This window comes from Fusarium falciforme, chromosome 2, assembly GCF_026873545.1.
Source record: "Fusarium falciforme chromosome 2, complete sequence".
Taxonomy (NCBI): Eukaryota; Fungi; Ascomycota; class Sordariomycetes; order Hypocreales; family Nectriaceae; genus Fusarium; species Fusarium falciforme.
Genome location: NC_070545.1, coordinates 3,669,683 through 3,690,466, shown reverse-complemented (window position 1 = coordinate 3,690,466; position 20,784 = coordinate 3,669,683). Strand labels below are relative to the sequence as shown.

At 54.6% G+C, this 20,784-nt stretch overlaps 7 protein-coding genes across 7 annotated transcripts; 3 read left to right on the top strand and 4 right to left on the bottom strand.

Annotated features, from left to right (window-relative positions):
* Positions 1–327: 327 nt before the first annotated feature.
* NCS54_00307800 (Hypothetical protein) lies at positions 328–1,463 on the bottom strand (the record flags this gene model as incomplete). The annotated part of the gene is made up of 4 exons (XM_053148664.1): positions 1,107–1,463; positions 861–1,022; positions 664–783; positions 328–599 (listed from the first exon to the last, which is right to left on the bottom strand). Exons 1-4 carry the CDS (start codon positions 1,117–1,119, stop codon positions 328–330), a joined length of 567 nt encoding a protein of 188 aa, XP_053004639.1. The 5' UTR covers positions 1,120–1,463.
* Positions 1,464–2,541: 1,078 nt separating this feature from the next.
* Positions 2,542–3,791, bottom strand: NCS54_00307700 (Hypothetical protein; the record flags this gene model as incomplete). The annotated part of the gene is made up of 2 exons (XM_053148663.1): positions 2,542–3,592; positions 3,646–3,791. The coding sequence occupies 2 exons, from the start codon at positions 3,789–3,791 to the stop codon at positions 2,542–2,544; spliced, it is 1,197 nt and encodes a 398-aa protein (XP_053004638.1).
* A 1,009-nt stretch (positions 3,792–4,800) lies between these two features.
* NCS54_00307600 (Hypothetical protein) lies at positions 4,801–7,091 on the top strand (the record flags this gene model as incomplete). Its single annotated transcript, XM_053148662.1, has 2 exons — positions 4,801–4,910; positions 4,958–7,091. The coding sequence occupies 2 exons, from the start codon at positions 4,801–4,803 to the stop codon at positions 7,089–7,091; spliced, it is 2,244 nt and encodes a 747-aa protein (XP_053004637.1).
* A 406-nt stretch (positions 7,092–7,497) lies between these two features.
* NCS54_00307500 (RRM domain-containing protein) lies at positions 7,498–12,946 on the bottom strand (the record flags this gene model as incomplete). The annotated part of the gene is made up of 6 exons (XM_053148661.1): positions 7,498–9,779; positions 10,478–11,221; positions 11,270–12,504; positions 12,556–12,668; positions 12,738–12,804; positions 12,903–12,946. The coding sequence occupies 6 exons, from the start codon at positions 12,944–12,946 to the stop codon at positions 7,498–7,500; spliced, it is 4,485 nt and encodes a 1,494-aa protein (XP_053004636.1).
* Positions 12,947–13,372: 426 nt separating this feature from the next.
* NCS54_00307400 (NADH-ubiquinone oxidoreductase 30.4 kDa subunit, mitochondrial) lies at positions 13,373–14,293 on the top strand (the record flags this gene model as incomplete). The annotated part of the gene is made up of 2 exons (XM_053148660.1): positions 13,373–13,736; positions 13,785–14,293. 2 exons carry the CDS (start codon positions 13,373–13,375, stop codon positions 14,291–14,293), a joined length of 873 nt encoding a protein of 290 aa, XP_053004635.1.
* Positions 14,294–14,928: 635 nt separating this feature from the next.
* On the top strand, positions 14,929–15,243 carry NCS54_00307300 (Hypothetical protein; the record flags this gene model as incomplete). Its single annotated transcript, XM_053148659.1, has 1 exon — positions 14,929–15,243. The coding sequence occupies one exon, from the start codon at positions 14,929–14,931 to the stop codon at positions 15,241–15,243; it is 315 nt and encodes a 104-aa protein (XP_053004634.1).
* A 1,482-nt stretch (positions 15,244–16,725) lies between these two features.
* On the bottom strand, positions 16,726–19,606 carry NCS54_00307200 (Zds-C domain-containing protein; the record flags this gene model as incomplete). The annotated part of the gene is made up of 3 exons (XM_053148658.1): positions 16,726–16,938; positions 16,989–19,433; positions 19,601–19,606. The coding sequence occupies 3 exons, from the start codon at positions 19,604–19,606 to the stop codon at positions 16,726–16,728; spliced, it is 2,664 nt and encodes an 887-aa protein (XP_053004633.1).
* Between the last annotated feature and the right edge of the window lie 1,178 nt (positions 19,607–20,784).

The following is a 20,784-nucleotide window of genomic DNA, read 5'->3' as shown; positions in this document are numbered from 1 at the left end:
CATTTAGGCGCACATTGTGGAGTCAACGGGCTTGGAGAGCATGGAGAGTGTTTGTGCATTAGATATAAAAAGCAGGGTATAGATTTGAAAAAACACGTCGCGACACTTCTCCCTCCGGGGTATCCAGCCAGCTGCTAGAACAAAAAGGAAACATCTAAGCAGGCCGAGGCTGCTAAGCAACTAGGAAATCCGTCTCTAAGGCAGCCGCCATCGACTGGGCGCACGAGTACGCCCCGTTCGATTCAGCATGGCCGCTGTCGTTGAGGTAAAAGCAAGATAGATGTCTCCATCTGGCAGCATTAAAAAAGAGCAATCATAAGAGGGTATTTAAGAGGCGGCAGCGGGGGCAGGGGCAGGAGCTGGCGGGTCAGCGTCCTTCTTCTCCTCCTTGGGGGCCTCGGCCGGAGCAGCCTCGGTAGGAGCAGGAGCAGGAGCGGGGACGGCAGCCGGAGCGGGAGCGGGAGTCTCAACGGCCGGAGCAGCGGCCGGGGCAGCGGCCGGGGCAGCGACTGGGGCGGGCTCCGTCTTGGCGGGCTCGGCAGCGGGAGCGGCTTCGGTGGTCGGGGCAGCGGCCGGAGCAGCAGGTTCAGTGGCAGGTGCTGAAAAATTATCAGTAAATCATCCATGACAACGTGAATATTGCCGTTTCGCAGGTAAACGTACCAGGAGCAGCCTCCTCTGTCTTGGCAGCGTCGGTAGCAGCAGCAGGAGCCTCTGGCTTTGTCTCGGCCTCGGGCTTGGCCTCCTCCTTGGCGGGCTCAGTAACGGGGGCGGCGGGCTCAGCTGTAACACAGAAGAGTTAGAAAGAAGCAACGAGGACGAGCGCTACATCTAGCAGCATCTCAGATCATTAAACGTACTGGCTGGAGCTGGGGGAGCAGCGGCCTCAGTCTTGGTGGGCTCGGTGGTGGTCTCGGTAGGCTTGCTCTCGGCGGGCTTATTCTCGGCAGCGGGCTCCTTCTCGCCCTTCTTCTTGAAGGCGGCCTTGAGCTTGGCCTTAAGGTTGTCGAGAGCGTGGAGAGCTGTTGGGGGTATTGTCAGTAGAGCTGCCTTGGTGGTGCCTTGGGAGGTGCGCCATCGGAGGTGCGCGCAAGAGGAAAACTCACGGATTCCGGGCATGATGAGGGATTTCGAGGCGGAGATGGATTCAAAGGTGAGATTCTACAGATAGGTAATCGTCAGCTACCGACCGAGATCTTTACATGCGTATGTCAGGTCAGCTCCAGCAGCTTGACAAGCTTGCCCAAGCACCGACTAACAGAGCTCATAGAGTATGGGCTCAAGGTGAATGCTGTGCCACTTTGCGTACGTACCAGATAGAGCTCAAAGAAGCGAACCTGACAGATGTAGCAGGCGATGACTTTGGCAGCAGAACAAAGCTGTGTGAAGATGAAGAAGATGAAAGTTGGGGAGGGGAAGAGAGGTCGAGATGGGGGGTGGAGATGAATCCGAGTCCTGGTTAACGCCTGGGCTTTTGCCGTTTCTGGGTCGTGTTACGGGGTCCCTACCCCCCAGCAGGCGGGAGATGAAACTGGTGCAAACAGAGCACAGCACGAAAAAATACAGAGGGTTCCCTCCCTGGGCAGTGAGTGACATGCAATCTCGACTGAAGCACGCAGCGCGGGTGGTCTAATCTGAGGCGGGAAGCTCTGGGCCACTGATAAATTAAGCCTTTTCCAGGGGTGGTGCCAAGTTCGAGACCATCGACGCCAGGGAGTTCCACATCGCCCTGCAGCTCTGTCTCTCTGTGACGACTGGGAATAATTATAGCAGCAAGGACCCCTGAGGAAAGGATCGTGATTCACAAAGTGTCCAGGGATAGATGAAGACCTGCTAATCCGTAATCTTGTGAGCCCAACGTGTCCTTGTTGTCACTCTTGATTGTCAAGGCTCGAAATGAATCAAGGGATGGGATGGACAGCCGAAACCAGGACTGCAGCAGATGGTGAATCAAAGGGATGGGGGACTGTAAACACCTGGTACACCCCCGTCTTGTGACCCGTTAGTGCTCTGCCGGCTCGAGATACCACCGTCGCTAACACTTGTCGCTGACGACAGCGTGCATCTCTCAACGACCCACCACCTGGACACCTTTGAACGCGCAACGAGGATGCCGTGCAGGAGGGACATGAGAAGGATGTGCCATCCATTGTCAATGCCAATGCCCGTATCAAAATATCGCCAGTGATACAAAGCATCGACACTTTCCCCCTCTTCGCCAAGCAAAAAAGTCCTCATCTGATTCCTTTTTCGTGCTCTTTACCTGTTCTAGACTCATTCCCTAGGGTCACCAAGTCTCAGCCTATCAGACCCTTCTCCACCTGTTAAGCTTTCCCAAGCTTTTCTTGTCGGGCTGCTTTTTTAGTGCCGTCACCTATGGATTGCCGCCCCCACGAAAAAAAAACCTACCCGCCCGATGCTTAACAACGGAACGTAGCCTACATGCCATCAAATGCCAACCGACGGAAACTTCCATTGCTTATCTTACATGGTGAATATCAGGTTTTACAGGTCGCTCTAGAAGAGCCTACATGTTCTAGATCACGCCCGTATCCTCTCCGCCAACCACTCCTCCACAACCTCCTCCCCCTTCTCATCCATCTCCAACGTCCCCCTCTCCTCCCCAGCTTCCTCAACCTTGACTCGCCGCTCCCCTTCATCCTCCCACATGTGAATCTCGTCATCCCAGAGACCCCTTTCCTTGAGCTCGACCCTCTCGATGCTCCGGTGCATCATCTCGGCCAGCTCCCGAGCCTGCACCTCCAGGCAGTTCCCCCAGGGCCTCGCCCCCTTGGGCCGCCCTGGCTTGTTGGAGCGCTGCGGCAGAGGCGGGGAGTCGTACAGCAGCAGGGTCTCGGGGATTTTGAGCGTCGACTTGCGGGGTGGGAACACCAGCCGAGACTTGCGCGGTGCCTTTTCCGTGACAGCTGGCGCGGCGTCTGGGTTTGTCAGGGCCTCGATCCACGCAGCGTCGTCTTCCGACATGTTGTAGGACGAGGGGATGTTCAAGCCCGGGTTGTGGAAGAACAGGCTCGGGCTGGCAAAAGGGTCAAACAGGTCGTTGGTTGACTGGAAGAAGACGGGCAGATGCTCCTGGAGGTAGTGCATGTATGCGCTCCCCTGCGGCTTGTAGATGAACCCCGTGCCCTTGGATTTCCAAGTGGTTCGGTTCACCGGGTGATCTGGGAGGAACATGGTCCAGTTGTAGATGCCGTTGTACGACACAACGCCTCGAACCCCGAAAGGCTTGTGCGGCTGCGACTCCGTTAGGGCGAGCGAGGTAGCCAGGCTCGCGCCCAGGTGAGATCCGTAGACGTAAATATCGCGCCGCTGAATGCCTTCGGGTGCGAGGTTCTCGATGAGCCAGGAGTAGGCAAACGCAGTGTCGTGAACTGGCGTGGGCCAGAGACCCTCTGTAGAAGGCATCTGCGTCAATCCAGGATCAAACGAGTTCCAACGGTAGTTGATGCTAGCAACAGGTTTCCCCTGGAGGAAACTAGGCAATGAAGTATATTGTCCATTGTTGGTGGGAAATGGGGGGAGATGAATGAAGAGGGGAGATTGTGGATGATGCTCAGCAACATTGATGAGGCTATCGTGGATCAGTCAGTTCCGTGGTTTACACAGATCGGGGAGGCTTCTCACTCTATTTTGACATGGCCCGCTGAGCCTGTTCTGACACTAACCCTCTCATGGCTCTGAGAGCTAAACGGCCTCCGCAACGGCCCAGCACAAACGTTGATGGGGCGGTTACGGGTAGCACGGAAGACGCGGAGAAGGCATGCTGGCATACTGCAACCGCATACCCGAGGCACTGGCGGCACGGAAACGCGTCTCTAGTGCGAGATCTAGAGTTTCTATATGGAACGGAATTAGCCAGGTGAAAAGGGGTCTTGGTAAGGACGCGACTTACACGCTCAATGTGAGAGATGGCTGAGAGAACAGTCACGCATGAGGTTGACTCGGCAACCCCTCCAAGGTCCCTTGATGTCAGAGTTCTAAGGGAATGTTCATAGGAAAATACACGATGAGACTAAAGGAAGCAATCAGCCGTACAGCCAAGTTGCTTTGATCGTGAAAGAGTAATGATAGGGCGAGGAGCCGATGTAGGAACAAACTTGAGGTGAGTGGGGAGAATTAATTCCATTGGACAACCAAAATATAGGGCAGCCAAGTTTCTTGAAAGTACCCATAATCACCCTATTTCGATCGACAAAGCTCTAGGGTCAGCAGGGCGTCAGTGCCAAAAAACTTGAATTCCATCCGCCAAATTCAATAATTCCCGTCCAGCACCTGAGATCAAAGTATCCCTCAAGTACCGGCTTGATTCAAACTCGTGATGCCGCCTTTTCCCTCTTATCCGCCGTTACCGCCCTCTCCCTTTTACGAATCCCTTGGTCAGCCTTTGCAAGGTCTTGGTAAACAATGACTACCTCGAGAGCAGTAGCTCCAACGGCAGGGCAACTAAATTCGGAAAAGCCGCACATCATCCAGCGAAGCTAACCAACTGTCTAACGAGACGACCGCTTTTCAAAGACACAAAAAGACGTCATCGTCCGCGTGCTTTCTCCATGCCAAGATTTCCCAACCGTTCACTTGGGCCCTTGACCCTTGATCCATTGCCAAGACCCTTCAAGGTCCCAATTGCAACTCTTTGAAGTACACAAGAATCTTTTGTATCATCTGTGTACTCGGATCTCATTTTTACGTCTGAGATCGATGGATGCATCCTGCCGCATATGTATCATCTGATCGAGACAAGCTCACCTCACACCACCAAGTAGCCTCACAACAGGCCCCATGGAAGACGGCAACTTGGGAGACACCATCCAAGATGAGACCGAGGTCATTGAAGAGTTTGTCGCGTATGAGACGCGGATGGAAAATGATGATGCCCATCTAGCTCCAAGGTGAGCCCATCAGTTTACAGTCACTCCACGTATCCTAACATCACCAGCCGCTGGTGGTTCGCCTCGTCGGCGTTCCCCATGATCGCCGGCACCCTTGGCCCCGTCGCCTCAGCCTTCAGTATCTGCGCCCTCGTTCGGCCATGGAGACAGCAGCTCGTGCCCGGCGAGGATGTCGACGACGCGGTCTACGTTACTGACCCCCCATGGTTGACCATCATCAATGCCATTCAGCTCTTCATGGCCATCATCTCAAACATGTTTCTCCTCCTCAACATGGCCAGACGCGTCCGCTTCACCATCGCTCAGCCCGTTACCATCATCGGCTGGTACATCTCGGCGATTCTCCTCATCTCCCTCTTAGCCACGGCCTCGGGGCCACTCACTGATGGCCTCAAGTTTAACAAAGACGAGCTCATATGGTCACAGGCCTTTTACTACGGCATGTGGGCAGCCATCCTCTACTTTGTCGACGCCACGCTCATGACGGTGACCTTCTATGGTGCCTGGACTCGTCATTATGGCAAGGACTTTAACCTGACCCCCAGCCAGCGCACCCTCATGCTCCAGACCATCATGTTCCTCATGTACCTTCTCATCGGCGCCCTAGTCTTCTCCAACATCGAAGGCTGGAACTATCTCGACGGCGTCTACTGGGCCGACGTGACCCTCTTCACCGTTGGTTTTGGCGACTTCGCGCCAGATACGACCCTGGGCTGTGCCCTCATGATACCCTACGCCCTCATCGGCGTCATCAGTCTCGGTCTGGTCATTGGCTCTATTCGAAGCCTTGTTTTCGAACGTGGAAAGCGTCAGGTTGATGCCCGGATGGAAGAGAAGAAGCGGCGGAGAATGGTCCGCAGCATGACTAAGAAAGGTGACGACGATATCCTCGAGCCCATCCGGGAACCACATCGCGCCGACTCCGAATTCTCCAGCAAGCTACCAGCAACAGAGTATGAGCGTCGCAAGGCCGAGTTCGATCTCATGCGCAAGATCCAGGCCCAGACGTCGTCCCGTCGTCGCTGGATGGCCATGGCCATATCCACAAGCTCGTGGCTCGTCCTGTGGCTCCTGGGGGCCTTCATCTTTGTTAAGTGCGAGAAGTCGTATCAGGGCTGGAGCTACTTTGATGGCTTCTACTTTTGCTTTATCTCCCTCACCACTATTGGATACGGCGACAAGACGCTCAAATCCAACGCGGGCAAGTCATTCTTCGTATTTTGGTCTCTCCTCGCGTTGCCGACTATGACAGTTCTCATCTCGAACGCCGGAGATACTGTTGTCAAGCTCATCCGTGATAGCACGCTGCGACTCGGAAACGTCACCATCCTCCCTGGCGAGGGCAACTTTTCTGGTGATCTCAAGTACATCATCAACAAGGCCACGTTTGGAAGGATATTCCCAGGTCACAAGAGCCCCCCAGCACCACAGGACCTCAAGAAACACCAGTCAACTCAAAGTAACACCACTCAGCACATTACCGGCGCCATAATCAAAACAGAAGAAGGAAACCATGGACAAGACGCACGCGGCCGCTCTCGCCACTCAAACCTCGACAGAGACTCTTCTCCCCGACGAATAGGCTACCACCGCAACAACTCAACATTTACCTCTCAAGTCCGTCGGTCCCTCTCCCGTCTGCGAGACGCCAAAGATGAACTTCCCACCGGCACAGACTTTCACTTCCTCCTCATCTCCGAGATCCAGGTTCTCACTGGCCATCTAAAATCCCGCAAGCCTCATCACTACAGCTTCGAGCAGTGGGCATGGTATCTCAAGCTCATGGGCGAAGACGAGGGCAACGCCGAGACGCACCGCAAAGCACAGCCGAAGAGCGGGCATAGACATCATCACCATCACCATCATCATGGCCGCGGCAGGAGCCCGCAACGAGGTGGTTATGGCTCACCAGATAGAAACGACGAGGAGAGCCCAGAGTCAGAAGGGGCCATGGCTTGGTCCTGGGTGGGCAACCGCAGTCCGCTCATGGGAAGCCAGGAAGAAACTGAGTGGATTCTCGAAAGACTCATGGACAGACTGCGCGAGTCCTTGTCTGCAGAGGGAAGACGACAGTTGAGAGCTGAAACTAGAGCTTTGGGAGCTGGTCATCATCGTCCAGTCAATGGTTCGCACCATAACGGACACAGCCACGAGGACAAGGAAAAGGAAAAGGGACACTGATACTCAGGTGAGGCGATCATAGGTTGGCTATAATTATTATTTGATGATTGCGGCGTTGATTTATTGTAGATGTTTGCATATAGCCGGTGTAAGTTTGGGCAGGTTCATGAGATACGAGTTTGTAAGTTGCTGTTGATAGTGTACAACTTCGAGGTCAGAGCCTCAAAGCACACAACGTGTCGTATTCATTCCTCATAGCTCTAGGCTTCCAAGTAACAGATCTAACCCTTCTGTCACTATTCCGTATTCATACATGGATACTCGTACAACATAAATAACGACACATCGTCACCGCGAGTGTTAATCCCTGCTTGTTCCGTAGAATTCGTACAACGGCGATAAAGAGTATCGCCCATCCTCAGCTCGTAATGTCATGCTCCAAACGCTCACTATTCATAGCCGCTACTTAGTTGCCGTTTCCAAGAAGCAGCCGTCTGTTGCGTCGAATGACTTGATTCAGTCCCTTCTCCAGCTTCTCCGTCTCACGACGAGCAGCCGCAAGGGCGCCCTCAGCATCCTCAACGCTCATAAGGGGCATGCCACTAACGCCCATGCCAAAGTTCTTGCCGCGCTCCTCGCTCGACATGCCGGCCGAGCTAAAGTCCTGCATCGCACGGGCTCCATCAGGTGGCGTGTAGATACCAACGCCAGCAGCAGCATCAGGGCCGTAGAAGTAAGGTGCCAGAGAATTGAGGCTCGCAGCAGCCGCGTCCTTGGTAGGAGATGCCCCCTTAGGGAATCCCATGTTGGTGGCCCCCAGGTTGAGGCGAGGGAGGACGTACTGGTTGATGTAGCTGAGCGCATCCTCACGTTGAAGCTTCCCAATAGGATCCTGCGACTGAGGTTGAGCGGTGGCAGGGAAAATGTTGGGTCGACCGTTAGGAACGGCTCGGCCCTTGATCAAAGAAAAGGCGCCGCTTCCTGGCTGATGCCGAGGAGCGATGAAGGCTCCTGGGTTCTCTGCTGTAGCCGCAATTGCAGCCTGAAGCTCAAGGAAAGCATCCTCCTCTTCAGGGGTAAGACCACGAATACAGTCTCCGTTGGGGGTGATGAGCATCCGGCTGCCATCCACGTGGAACTGCTTGCGAACAGGCTTTCCAGCGCGCAGAGCTGCCAGATCTTCATCCTGAATCTCACCGCACTTGCAAGAGCAGTCCTTGCAATGGCCAGCCTTATTGGCGTTGCTGTTGGCAGAGTTGGGGTCAGTGCGGGATGAGCTGCCTGAGATAGGCTTGAGTAGGTGCAACTTGTCGATGCTTGAGGACCACAAGGCGTTCTTAATCTCGGTAAACACAGAAGAGGGACCTGGCTGTGGCTTCTCTGGCACTTCAGAGGTCTCAGGCTCGGTCGCAGCAGGCTCCTGGGGGGGTGACTGCGGCGTAGGAGCCACCTCTGGTTCAACCTCCTTTGTCTTGCCTTTGCCCTTGGCAGCCTTCTTCTGGGCAGCCTTGCTCTTGACGGGTTTCTCTTCTATCTCCTTCTCCCTGGGTTGCTCTGGCACAGCAGGCTCTGCAGGAGTGGGCTCGGCCTTGACTGGCTCCTGGGCAGGTGTCGCAGGACGAGGCTGGGGTGCCTTGACAGGCTTCTCCTTCTTTTGCTTCTTTTTTCGCCCAAGGACCGGTGCATGCTCCTCTGGCTCCTTCGGGGCTTCAGCAATCAGCTTAGTCTCCTGCTTCAAGGCATCCTTGCGCTGCTTTCGTTGCTGGCTCTTGGTCGTCGTTCTCACCGTCGCAGATCCAACCCTGTTTGGAGGTGGAGAGTTTGCGCGTGAATGAGTCACAGAGGCCGAAATCACCGAGGCGGTGTCACTAACCATCTCGCTGGCTGGTGTTTCGGGTCTGTAAGAAGCCGAGATGACTCTAGATGTCGCCGACAATGCGACCGAGGCCATCGTCAAGGCAGGGGAAGCTGGCGGGGGTGCCTCTACTCTTTGCGTAGGAACGACACGCAACGTCTTGGGCGCAGTGCGAGTAATAGGGGATGAAATACCGGCAGCGGAAGGGGTAGGGAGAGGTGGAAAAGCAGCAGAGAGCTCTGTCGTCGACTTCTCAGTTGTTGCCGATGACTCTCCAGTCTTGGAAGGCGAACTTCCTGCGGCCCGGGTATCAATGGAAACAGGCTTCTTCTCGGCCGTTGTGGTCATCGCCGGCTTCACATCCTGACTCTTGGTCTCCAGGCTAGGCCCGGCCTTTGCCAGAAGCTTGTCGACAATCTTCTCTGCTTGTCTCTTAGCCTTGGGGGTTGCTTTTGGTGTCGGTGTGCTAGGTCGGTCCTTGTTCTTCAGTGCATCCAAAGCTGGGAAGTCCTCGTCTTGCAAGGCGGTTCCCTTTATCTGCTTAGTTTGCGACTGTGCCGTGATCTCCTTTGACAAGCCGCTCTCGGCCGCAAGAGACTTAAGGTTCTTCTTGGCTTCGGAGATTGGCGTGACAGGCTTTCGGGGCGAGTGTTCCGGAGTCAAAGCACCCTGTGGGAATCCTGGAGGTGGAACCTTGGGCAGCGCAGGGACAACATGGTGAAGTCTCGAGGAGCCAGGGGTGGACGGCGGCCTGGAGATGTTCGTAGGAAGACCTGGCGGAAGGGCTAGGCCTGGGGGTACTGAACGGCGTCCATCTAAATCCGTGATGGGATCATCTGCGACCAGCGCATCGACTGAATTCCTGGCCTCGTCGAGAGAGGGTAGCTCGTCATCTGTTCAAACGACTGTTAGCATGACGCCCAACTAACCGCTCGAGATGAACCAAGAAAACAAGACACCAAGACTACGATACCACATCTTCTTATGTACAGGATATTAGGGGAGCAAGATTCATGCTACGGCATCCACCATCGTCTTCCACGGGGGACAACGAGTATAAAGGGCAGCTTGGAGAGAATAGAGGGTACGTGCTATTTCTGACCAAAGGTAACCGCCAAACCTAGGCGGGCGGATTCGACATTGTTAACATACATAAGGGCTTGTGGAAGACGATGATGGCTTGCCTGACCTGAACCCTCATGCGCGCGTGGTCGTTGATGGACCTGCTGAAAAACTCGGAGGGTAGAGACCCCATGGGGTGCTCTCGATGTGTCCTCCTTTTCCCCCCAAAGAACGAAGATGACGCCTGATGCAAAGCTGGCCTTCTGCGCAGCGTTGATCTCGCAAAATGCCTGCTGAATCAAAATGCGCTTGTGACTGACTTGTGTCCCCCCCGAGGAAGATGAAAGGCAACCTTTTGGCCTCATCCCTGAAATGCCCAAGAACGCCTCCCCCTGTACATGAAGAAAAAGGGCCAGAAACAATAAGACGTGGCCCTACACCCAGCCTCCCTGAATCGTGATGGCTCCAAAAAGCAAACAATAACATTACCACCTTGTGAAGCCGGCGTTATACATCATGTTGTACCCACCTTGACTCTGACCACCAAACAAGCCCTGTCCAACTCCGGCGTTGCCCTGAGACTGGTGCTGCATTCGCGCCTGCAGGATACTCGGGTCTGCAAGATCTACTAAACCACTCCCCCCAGAGGAGGAAGTGTTAGCATGTCTGTGCTTCTTCCCCTTCTTCTTCTGCTTGGAACCCATGTCTTGGAATGCTCCGGGCTGGTTACCGTAGAGCGACGCCGGATGGCCGGAAGCAGGAGCTGGGGTGGAGGTAGAGGATGGTGGGTACTGGTTTGAAAAAGAAGAGATCAGGTACTCACGCTTTCCCGCATCATGGGCCTGGTTATTGCCTGCCCCCCTGCGGTTGATCAAACTTTGAAGAAGCTCAGTCGAGTTGTCCTTAGGTGCACCTCCAAATCCACCACCAAACTGGCCAAACATGCTAGGAGGGGTGCCAGTCGACTTGAGGCCAGGGGGCGGTCCTGGCATAGAGGTGCCGTAGAACTGGTTGTTGCCCTGGGACTGGAACGAGTTTGGCATCATGGAAGACTGTTGAGCCATGATGCGCGGGTTGGCAGCCAGCTTAACATTGGTAGCCGAGCTCGCGTTGTCGTTGGCAAAGCTGAACCGGGAAGATTGGCGATTGTGACCTTGTCCCTGGAAGGTGCTGCCTTGTCCTTGGTTGGAGATGCCAGGAGGGACATCGTTGAATCCGCTCTGGGATCGGAGGAAGAGTTGTTGAGGTGTCATGGACCGCGAGCCTGGGTTGCCTGAACTTTGGTTAAAATTAGGTCCAGTCAAGGCGGGTCCAAATATACCATCGGTCGTGCTTCGTTGGATAGGAGGCTGAGTGCTGGGTCGACGATCAAAGCCTCGGCTGTCACCAGTTGTGTCGCGATCCTCCGGTTCACCTCCAAGGGCCAAGCTTCCACCCGTCTCCGGTTCTCCCTCTGAAGGCTCACGAGCCTCGGCTGCCTCCTCCTGCTCTCCGCTTAAACGGGAGTCTTCCTCCTCGCGCATAGCCTTGCGCTTCTCACCACCACGGACGTCGAACAAGGGTGGGCCGAGATCGTCTGAATCGGGGTCAACAACACGAGGAAGAGAGCAGCCCTGCAGCGCCTTCAAAAGAGCCTTGAGAGAGCTCTCGGGGAGTCCCTTGGTTTCTTTGATTGGCTCAGGCGTAGGCTCTGGCTCCTTCGGCTTGTTGGCTGTCGATGGGCCAGCTTCGGGCTCCTGGGCATCCTCCACCGCTTCCTCCGGAACGGCCTCTGCGGTAACAGGCAACGACATCGAAACAGCAGGGCTGGACGCAGCACCACTAGTAGCGTGACTACCCCTACGGCTTCGCTGAGGATTCCGTGCCCAGTTGGCAGATGACGGGAGTGCCGATCCATCGACGCCATTCTCCGACCCTTCCTTACTAACAGAGCGAGTCATGGGATGGGATACGACGGGTGGCGGCGTGGGTTGAGGGGCCTGCTGTCGAGAGGCAGACCGCGAGGACCCACCACCAGGTAAAGGCCGCTGAGTGTGGATGCTGTTCATGGACGACAGGTCTTGTCTCGAATAGCTATCCTCCTCGTCACCTTGTTCGTGCAAGAACATGCATCCAGGATTGCCACATTTCTCGTTCTTGAGCCAAGCAGAGCAGTATTTGGTCGTGCCATGCTGGGCCTTGAGAATTCGGTCACCGTTTTGGGAACCGTGGACGGCCTGGATGCAACGTGTCGCTTCTTCGGGGCGCTCAAACGTCACGTAAATGCCGAGCGACTGGTGTTGGCCATCCGAGCTCTTCCGGTTACTAATCGAAATCTTCTGGATGTTGCCGTACTGGCCGAAGAATTCGGGCTTTCGCAACGTCTTGAGTAGTTCGTCTTCGCGCACGGTGGGGGCGAGGCCTGTGATATAGACCAAGTTCTTCTGCACGACGCGCACTCCGATGAGATTCTTACGGTTCTCCTTCTCGGCCTCGCGTTTCTGGACTTCCTTCTGTCGTTGCTCTTGGGCTCGCTTCTTTTGGTTCTTTTGTATGTTGGCACGGAACTCGGCGACTCTGTAATCACTTGTCAGCGTGGCGAGGCCCGAGCGGCGGGCAGCGACGTACTCTTCCTGCGTCACGACTTTCCACTGTATGGTCTTCTCGTCGTAAGGTCGTCGACATGCGGGACATAGCCCATTCATATTATTCTTGATGTTGTTGAAGCAGAACTGGCAGACCTGCGAATAAGGTTAGCCATGTGGCCACTTGACGAGGGACGATAGATGTCGGGGAGGATTCGATCGCACCTGGTAGCCACAAGGACATGGTCGAAAATTCCGATCGGAGAGATCAAACTCCTCGATACAAAGAGGGCTGTCAAGGGTGTCAGCTCAGGTACCCAACATTGCCCGAGGGCGCAGGGCCAGCGGTGCCAGCAGTCAAGCGCGCCCGGTGCACGCGTTGAAACTCACCAGGTATCCTCCTCCTCTTCTATGAAAGAATCTTGGGGCGCCATGGTGACAGTCTGAGATTAGGGGTGAAAGGTTGATGTGGGGAGAATTCAAAATACGATGCTGGAATTGTGAGGACGAGGAGAGGAACGATGTTCGGTATGCATCGAGGCTGCGGGAAGAGAAAGATCCAAAAGCGCTCTAAGCCAATCTCGGCCTAGTGGCGATGAAAAATCACGTGAAAGGATCTCTGTCAGAGCAGCAGGGAGTTTGGGGACGTGCAATAGGCGGCTACCTTCAGTCTCCGGGCAACCCCGCCTGACATCTAGGTACCCGTATATGTCCGGCAGAACGCCGGAAAATTCACGTCAAGGCTCAGTCGCTAGGATTCTCGAGCCAATACTTGCAGCATCATTACCAACACCACAAGGCATTTCGTCTCGAGGACCTCTCCCATCGTCAATTGGCCTCGAACCGTCACATCACCGGCCATGGCGACCACGATCTCTCGAAGCAGGGCCCTGGCCTCAGCTCTGCGGCCCGCGAAGCCTTCCGTCCAGGCCTTTAACGACCAAGCAATCCGCTGCTTGTCCAGCTCGGCTCGTCAATATGTCGCAATGCCGAAGGAGTCGCCCAACATGCGAATGGCCCCCCGAGACCATATCGGAACCCTCAAGGCGCCCATTGTCAACCCTGCCGACAAGTACCAGAGCAAGGCCGACAACATGCACCGATATGGTGCCTGGCTGATGGGGTGCCTGCCCAAGTACATCCAGCAGTTCTCTGTCTGGAAGGACGAGCTCACCATCTACATCTCGCCCTCGGGTGTTTATCCCGTCTTCAGCTTCCTGAAGTGTTGGTATCCCGTCAATTGATAACAGGGAATCCGCTAAAACCGTCCAGACAACACCGCTGCCGAGTTCACCCAGGTCAGCACTGTCACTGCCGCCGACTACCCCACGCGCGAGAACAGATTCGAGATTGTCTACAACCTTCTCTCGGTCCGCCACAACTCCCGCATTCGTGTCAAGACCTACGCCGACGAGGCTTCCCCCGTGCCCAGCATCACCGGTCTCTTTGACGGTGCCAACTGGTACGAGCGAGAGGTCTACGATCTTTACGGAGTCTTCTTTGCCGGCCATCCCGATCTCCGACGAATCATGACCGACTACGGTTTTGAGGGTCACCCTCTGCGCAAGGACTTCCCCTTGACTGGTTACACCGAGATCCGATACGACGAGGAGAAGAAGCGTATCGTGACCGAGCCCCTTGAGCTTACCCAAGCCTTCCGCAACTTTGAGGGTGGATCCAGCGCCTGGGAGCCTGTCGGAGCCGGACAGAACCGCACACCCGAGTCATTCAAGCTGCCAACACCCAAGCCGGAGGAGAAGAAGGAGGAGCCGAAGAAATAAAACGGGTATCCATATCCCAAGCTGTATAAGATGTCACTTGTTAGAAATATTACCTGAATTTGCATCAGACCACTCTTTTCTTAGTCCGCCGCCAAGTGAAGTGTCCACCGTCGACCGTCCACCGACCCTCGACAAGAGCTGACTTAGCTGGCAGGGTCCGGTATTAAACGACCGGGGACAAGATATGACCTCTTCGGTCCTCGCTAACAAAGCAGGCTAGAGGAATGTGCAAGTAGCGCACATGGGCCGAGGATTCCGTCACGCACCTGGGTGCGGGCAAGGCCATGATTGGTACTACATCGGGAGGCGATGCTGACAATCATGATGCAGTATTCGCAATTGCACACGCCGAGTAGCACAACATGTCAGCTCTCATCATATTTGACTAGACGATTCTTCCGATGGATGGATTCATGTCGCGCTACCCCTCCCTGCACCTCCCGAGCTTAATGGTCTGGTCTACCGATACATATATCCACCCTTGCCACCCATCTTCCCTCATCTTCTTTCCATCCATCCAGGAACACCGCATCTCCTTTCGGTTCGGGTGGACCCCCGATAACTCGATTCTACTTTTCAACTCACACTTCTTCACTTCACTTCTTTATCACCTTTAATCTCCTTTTTCCACAACCATGTCGGACAGCAGCGCCAACAGCAGTCCCATCAGCAGTCCCATCAAGACGAGACGATGCTCTTCAACAGCATTCAGCGAGTCCTCACTCCGCGACCTAGAAACAGAATACCTAGCTCTCCGGGACGAGCACCTGAGCTATGAAGACGATGCTGAGTTTCACATCTTTATCGATGCGCTGGACCGTGTCGACACACTCGTCACCGAGCACACTCCAAAGGCAGAGAGGAGAAAGTCGTTTGGCCGCATCTTGAGTGGGTTCAAGATGCGCAAAGACAAAGACAAGACGTCAGGATCGGCAGAAGAACCAGCTTGAAAGTGAGGTGTCATGAGAACTGTGGCGGTCCTATTCATCACGGGACATTGTATTCTGAGTTCACGGCCACATGCATGTACGAAGGGAAGAACCTAACTCTACTACCGGGACACGGAGCTGGGGAATCCTAAGGAATGAGTTTGATGAGAGAACGAGAAGGCGCGTCAAAGAAACACAGACACACACAAACAAAAACAGGGAGGAACATGCCGCCATCATGTTCAATTTCTTACTTTTAAACGGGTTTAGCTCTCGGGACAGAGGCATACCGCTCGTTAGACTTGGCTGAGAAAGCCACAACTTTGCAACTATCGCAACAGAGCATTCCTCACATTACTGCATGTGGAAAACGATTTACCCTCTTTCTCAACGACGTCAACGGCCCCAGGGAAAGCCGGTGGGAAGCTGACGACAGCCATGACGAAATCGTTGTCCTGCAGTGGCTTCAGCCTCGTATTCGCTGCAGCACCACCACCAACCAGCTTCATTCAGCCGCTTCTGGACGGGGACAAGGAGGACAGAAGGGCAAAAAAAGAAACATACAACACCGGGCATTCGCCGGTCGTCACCGACCCGACTACTACTCCAGCGGTCGCCAGTTTGACTATGGGAGAGCGGACGGGATCCCGTATTCTCTAGCGCCTGTGGTCGTATGTGTCAGTTGTTCTGTCGAGTCGCCTCATATTCAGGGGCTGATGCTGAGAATGGATGCATCCTTCGGAAGGATTGACGTGGGCTGACAAGCATGGCCAGTCAAGTAGAATAGGTAGACAGGTATGCGGTTGGGTAGCTATCCGCCTTGCCATGGCTTGGAGACTAAAGGCTGTCTGTAATAAAGCTTCGTATTATGTCTATCAGAACTCGCTGTCTCAAAGGATTCGACCTTGCCATTTTATCTCTATTAGTTCATATCCTACAGCTTCGTTCCTCATCCGCTATTGCAGGCTGCTCATCATCAAGCACACTGCTCTATGAACCAGTCAGCCACGCAGCTCATGGTGGCTCCAACGTCCTCCATACCTCAAGCAGTGGCCTCCAGCAGAGATGAGCCTACCCTCCATGAACCTAAGCCATCCATTGATATCGCTTCCTCGCAAAATATATACGCTTATCCCTTTGCTCCATCGATCAAGTAAATCCCAACCAAAAACACTTCTTGCAGACGCAATTCCGAGCGAGAACCCAAAGAAAATCAGAGAAGGAACACGAGATGGCTCATCCATGATTGTGCAGTCCGCGCCAGCCTCATCACCAACTCCCATCCCAAAAGACAGAATTGTGAATGCACCTTTGCAAGCCTGTGACGCCCTCGTGCGCTCATCTCCCAAAACTCCATCATATGCTAAGTAGGGGACTGAAAACGCTACACACTGCCATCAGGCACTTGCCTCGATAGCCAGTGATGGTCAAAACAACTAAAAAAAAATGACATATATAAAGGATGGAGTCTGCTGCCAAAGTCGTGCCCGACTACCCCGGTCGTCACCACATGTCCTCCCGCCTGTCATGCCGACGATCTCGATCGTCCCCTGTGTCGTGGTACTGGTAGTACTCCTTGACCCCCTGGCCATAACCATCGGATCCATCGTAGTCGTAGTCATCATGGTGGTCGTTGCCGTGCTCATCTTCGTAGATCTGAGCATCATCGACATAATCCACCTCTCCGTTGCCAGAGTCAGCATATTGCACTGCCGCCTAGAAAGAGTCAGTAATGCTGGAAAGATGCCGAGGTATTCAGCACTTACCCGGTGATAATCGAAGTTGTATTGGTCGATGGAATCCTGGGCATCTTGCTCCTCCTGCATCCTCTGCTGGGCCAGGTACTCCTCTTCTTGCTGTTTCCGCCGAGCTTCCTCTTCCAGCCGCTTCTGTTGGGGTGAAATCGGCACATTCATTTGAGGATGCATGGCTTGTACGATGGCCAAATAACTGTACATAAAGTTACTCAGCAGCACTTGGCTGAGGAGTGAGCGTCGGGGGTTAGCCAATTTGATGTGGGCCATTCGGTAGATCGCCCTCTCCTCGAGGAGAGGGAATCGAGTCCAATGGTAGTCCATATCAGGGACCAATGGCTTGTATACCGGCTCCTCGGGGACCTTGAGATGTTGGCTCTTCTTGGCGTTCTTCTCTTTCTCTTTCTCCTCCTTCTTCTTGCTTCCACCAAAGAAGGAGGCGAAGAGGCCATCCTTGTCCCTCTTTGAGTCGCTCTTGCGGTGGCTTTCCTTCTTGCGTTCCTCTTGCAGCTTACTTTCAACATTGTCACGATCAAGAACCAGGCTCTCACGGCCCTTTGACGAATTCTTGTCGATAGAAGTCTGGATCACGTCCAGCCGCACGTTATCTTGGCCCTTGTCACCAACTGACTTGGTCTTGGACTTTCTGCTCTCCTCCTTCTTCTTGTCCTTGTCATCGGTCCCGCTCTTGAACCATTTCCAGGCGCTTCCGGAGGACTTGGTGGAGCTAGAGTCATCATCTCGGTCCTTCTTTGACTTCTTTTCTGGTTTCCGTTCCTCCTGGGGTAATGTGGGAATAAATGTTAGGCTATCTGTCCGGGTCGCGCCGCCGCCAGGGAGAGGTGCAGGATTTGCCGCCAAGTTATCGCTCAAGGATTGGCCTTGAGGGTATGAAGAGCGAGAAGTATACTGTGGTTGTGACGACTGTGGTACGGTCTGTCGACTCACAGACCGTCGGCTTGAGCGAGGAGACTCCTCCACAGGTGGTTCTGGTTCAGAGGCCCCTTTTGAAACAGACTGAGAGCCCGTCTTCTGAGACGATGATCGCTTGGGGAAAGGTGAAGCCTCATCATGATTTGATGTTTCAATAGTAGGCATAGATGACCGAATAGGGAGCTGATCTTGAAACGTCTCACCAGTTGCTGCTGCAGCCTTATCTTCTGCGTCCTGCGTGGTCCCTTCATACGGATCATAATCCCCCAGTGACTCTTGTGAGAACTTGTGTGTTCGCTTGATTGAGCGATTTGGACGCGAATGGTTGTCTGACAGGGGCTCTGACTGAACTCGTGTGAGCCCAAGACCCTTGGGGGCGTCCAAGGTGGACGAGAGTGATTCGGTTGATTGACTAGGCTGATGCCGATGTCCAGCACGCCTAGAGAGGGGGCCACCCGAACGTAAACTTCCACCCTTGCGGTATTGTGTGCGTGTCGATCTGCGAAGGCCCATTCCCGGGACCGCGGGCAAGATCGGCATATCGTCTGCGCTACTCTCGGGGCCTGTTGGTGGAACTTGAGACTCTTGTGCAAGCTTCTGTACAGCCTTTGTGGGATCCTTGACAAGCTCCTCTAGGCTAAGCTCATGGCTATGGCCGCGGGAACGTTTCCTCTCCAGCCGATCAGCGCCGTCGACGTACCCTCCAGAGTTGTCGATCTGACGTGATAGCATCGACTTTTTCCGCCTCAAGCCCCCAGATGTTGAGTCGGTCTGGCTTGTCTCGCTATCGGCGGAGAGGAAGGAATCACCGGATCTTCGTCGGATCGAATGCACTCGGTTCTCGAGGAATGACTTGAACTCGGTCGGTGCGAGCTCAGGGTGCACTCTTGCTGGAACCCAGAGCAGTCTCGAAGGGTCATTTTCGTCATCATCTCCGGTTGGTGCAATCGCTGGCATAGCCATCAAGGACATGGGCGGCAAATCTGGATCCTTGTTGTTTCCAACGTCCATGGATAACCGTCTCAGGGCTTGCAGGTTGCTCAGTTCCTGGGCAATGTCATTCGGATTGTCGATGTTGGTTAAGGAAAACTGAGAGTCGGCCTGAACATCGCGGAGCGACAGAGTTGGGGAGAGGGGCGATTTAGGCGATTGTTCAAACGAGTTGCTTCGTTGGGTCGGCGAAAGCGGTTGAGGTTTTTTGCCTGAGCCACCGTTAATGGAGGTAGTGTCGAGAACGGGTGCATCGGCTTCGGAGCGCGGGAGTCCCCTTCGAGTGTCGACAGACAAAAGCTGGTTCTCTGGGGGAGGCCGTGGAAGCTGCTCTTGGTAGGCCGATGGACCTCCGACGAAGCTCAGCGGTCGGCCGTCGCTCAGTGGTCGACCACCTTCGGATCCCGAGTCGTCTTCATCGCCGTAAAGGGTGCCGATAGCCTCGGTGACATGATGGCTTGGGTCGGAAATAGAGAGATGACCGCGTCTACGGGCAAAGCTGTCGCCAACATCGCCGCGGGGTCGAGATGAGGTCTGTAGACTTGGGATCAGCAAGGGTGGCGATGACAAAACCATGTGATGATGGGGACGAGCGATGAAAGGACCATGACAAGATCCAGTTGAGATATGAGATGTCGAGGACCAGAGTCAAGAGTTTTCACGGCACGACGAGACTGGCGACTGGGGATGATGAGACGTACCATCATCGATGGCTGGGGGGGCCTCAACGGAGGCCTAGACACCCTCGATAGCCTCCGCGGTTTCCTGGCTTGGCTGTCAAGGCGATACTCAAGGCTTGTGCTGCGCTATCATGGGCGTACGAGCACCACGGTTCGGGCGGCGCAGGAGGACGTAGGGTCGGTATTGAGTCGAGGATAAGATAGGTGCAGTCACCTCCTGAGTCGGTGTTCTCGCGAAGTCTGTTGTCGCATGGGAGGTGGCCAAGGGAGGAGCCGCTGGTCTGGACGCTGTCCGTCAAGGGTCCCTTGGCATCAAATGACGGGCTGCCAGAGTCGATGTGGGCGTCTTCGGAAGGGTCGTGATCGTCGGGGCGTCTTGGAGGAGATACAGCTACACTTGGAAATAGACAAAGGGTCGTTCAAGGGAGACAGTCGAGCCTAGTTCGTCGAGCACCGAAGGCGAGATACTGTCGGATGGCCCTGGAAAGGGTAGTGTTCCGCAATCAAAGGACGCTTGACAAGGGCATGAGACGTGTCACGTGGCGCCTCCAGCGGTTGCCAGCGGGCTGTTCCACTGCATCACAGCGCTATCTGGCGCTAAAGCTGGCGTCCGTCGGGGCGGTACAGCGAGTTGGAGCTTTCTGGCAGCAATCAATGGACCAGCCGAGCGCCAGGTTCCTGGGCGGGCGTTCCAAGGTTCTTTGAGACCGAGAACTGGCTGTCAATATCCAGGATGGAGACAAGGTCCGTTAACTCCACTGCGGCAGATTTAAGGGCCATATAAGTTCCAAATGCGTATGGACATGGTCGCAGAGGCGGTGAATGACTTGAAAGAGCAAGTACTCTCTTTCTTCCTGACTTGATTGATCTCTGAGTACCGCCATGCGCGGCCATGTCACCACGAGCTCAAATGAAAGAACCCTGAAAAAGGGTCCAAGCTGCTTAGTTAGGTCGCAGCTCGGCCACATGAATGTCTCCGACTTCCGGCATACGATACAATCGACGAATTCAACGTCAGGTGTGGCATCCAGTCTTCTATGTGGAATGGTCGAATGATGGTCAATTTGGCTGTCAGGTGAACTGGGTAAATACATCGGGTACAAAAACCGTGGTTGGTGGTGGCCATGGAAACAGCCCCAGGTGTGCGTCGCGAACATTCTAGGCCTCGTCTCGTGATGAATGTCTTGTTTTAGTACCCAGACAAG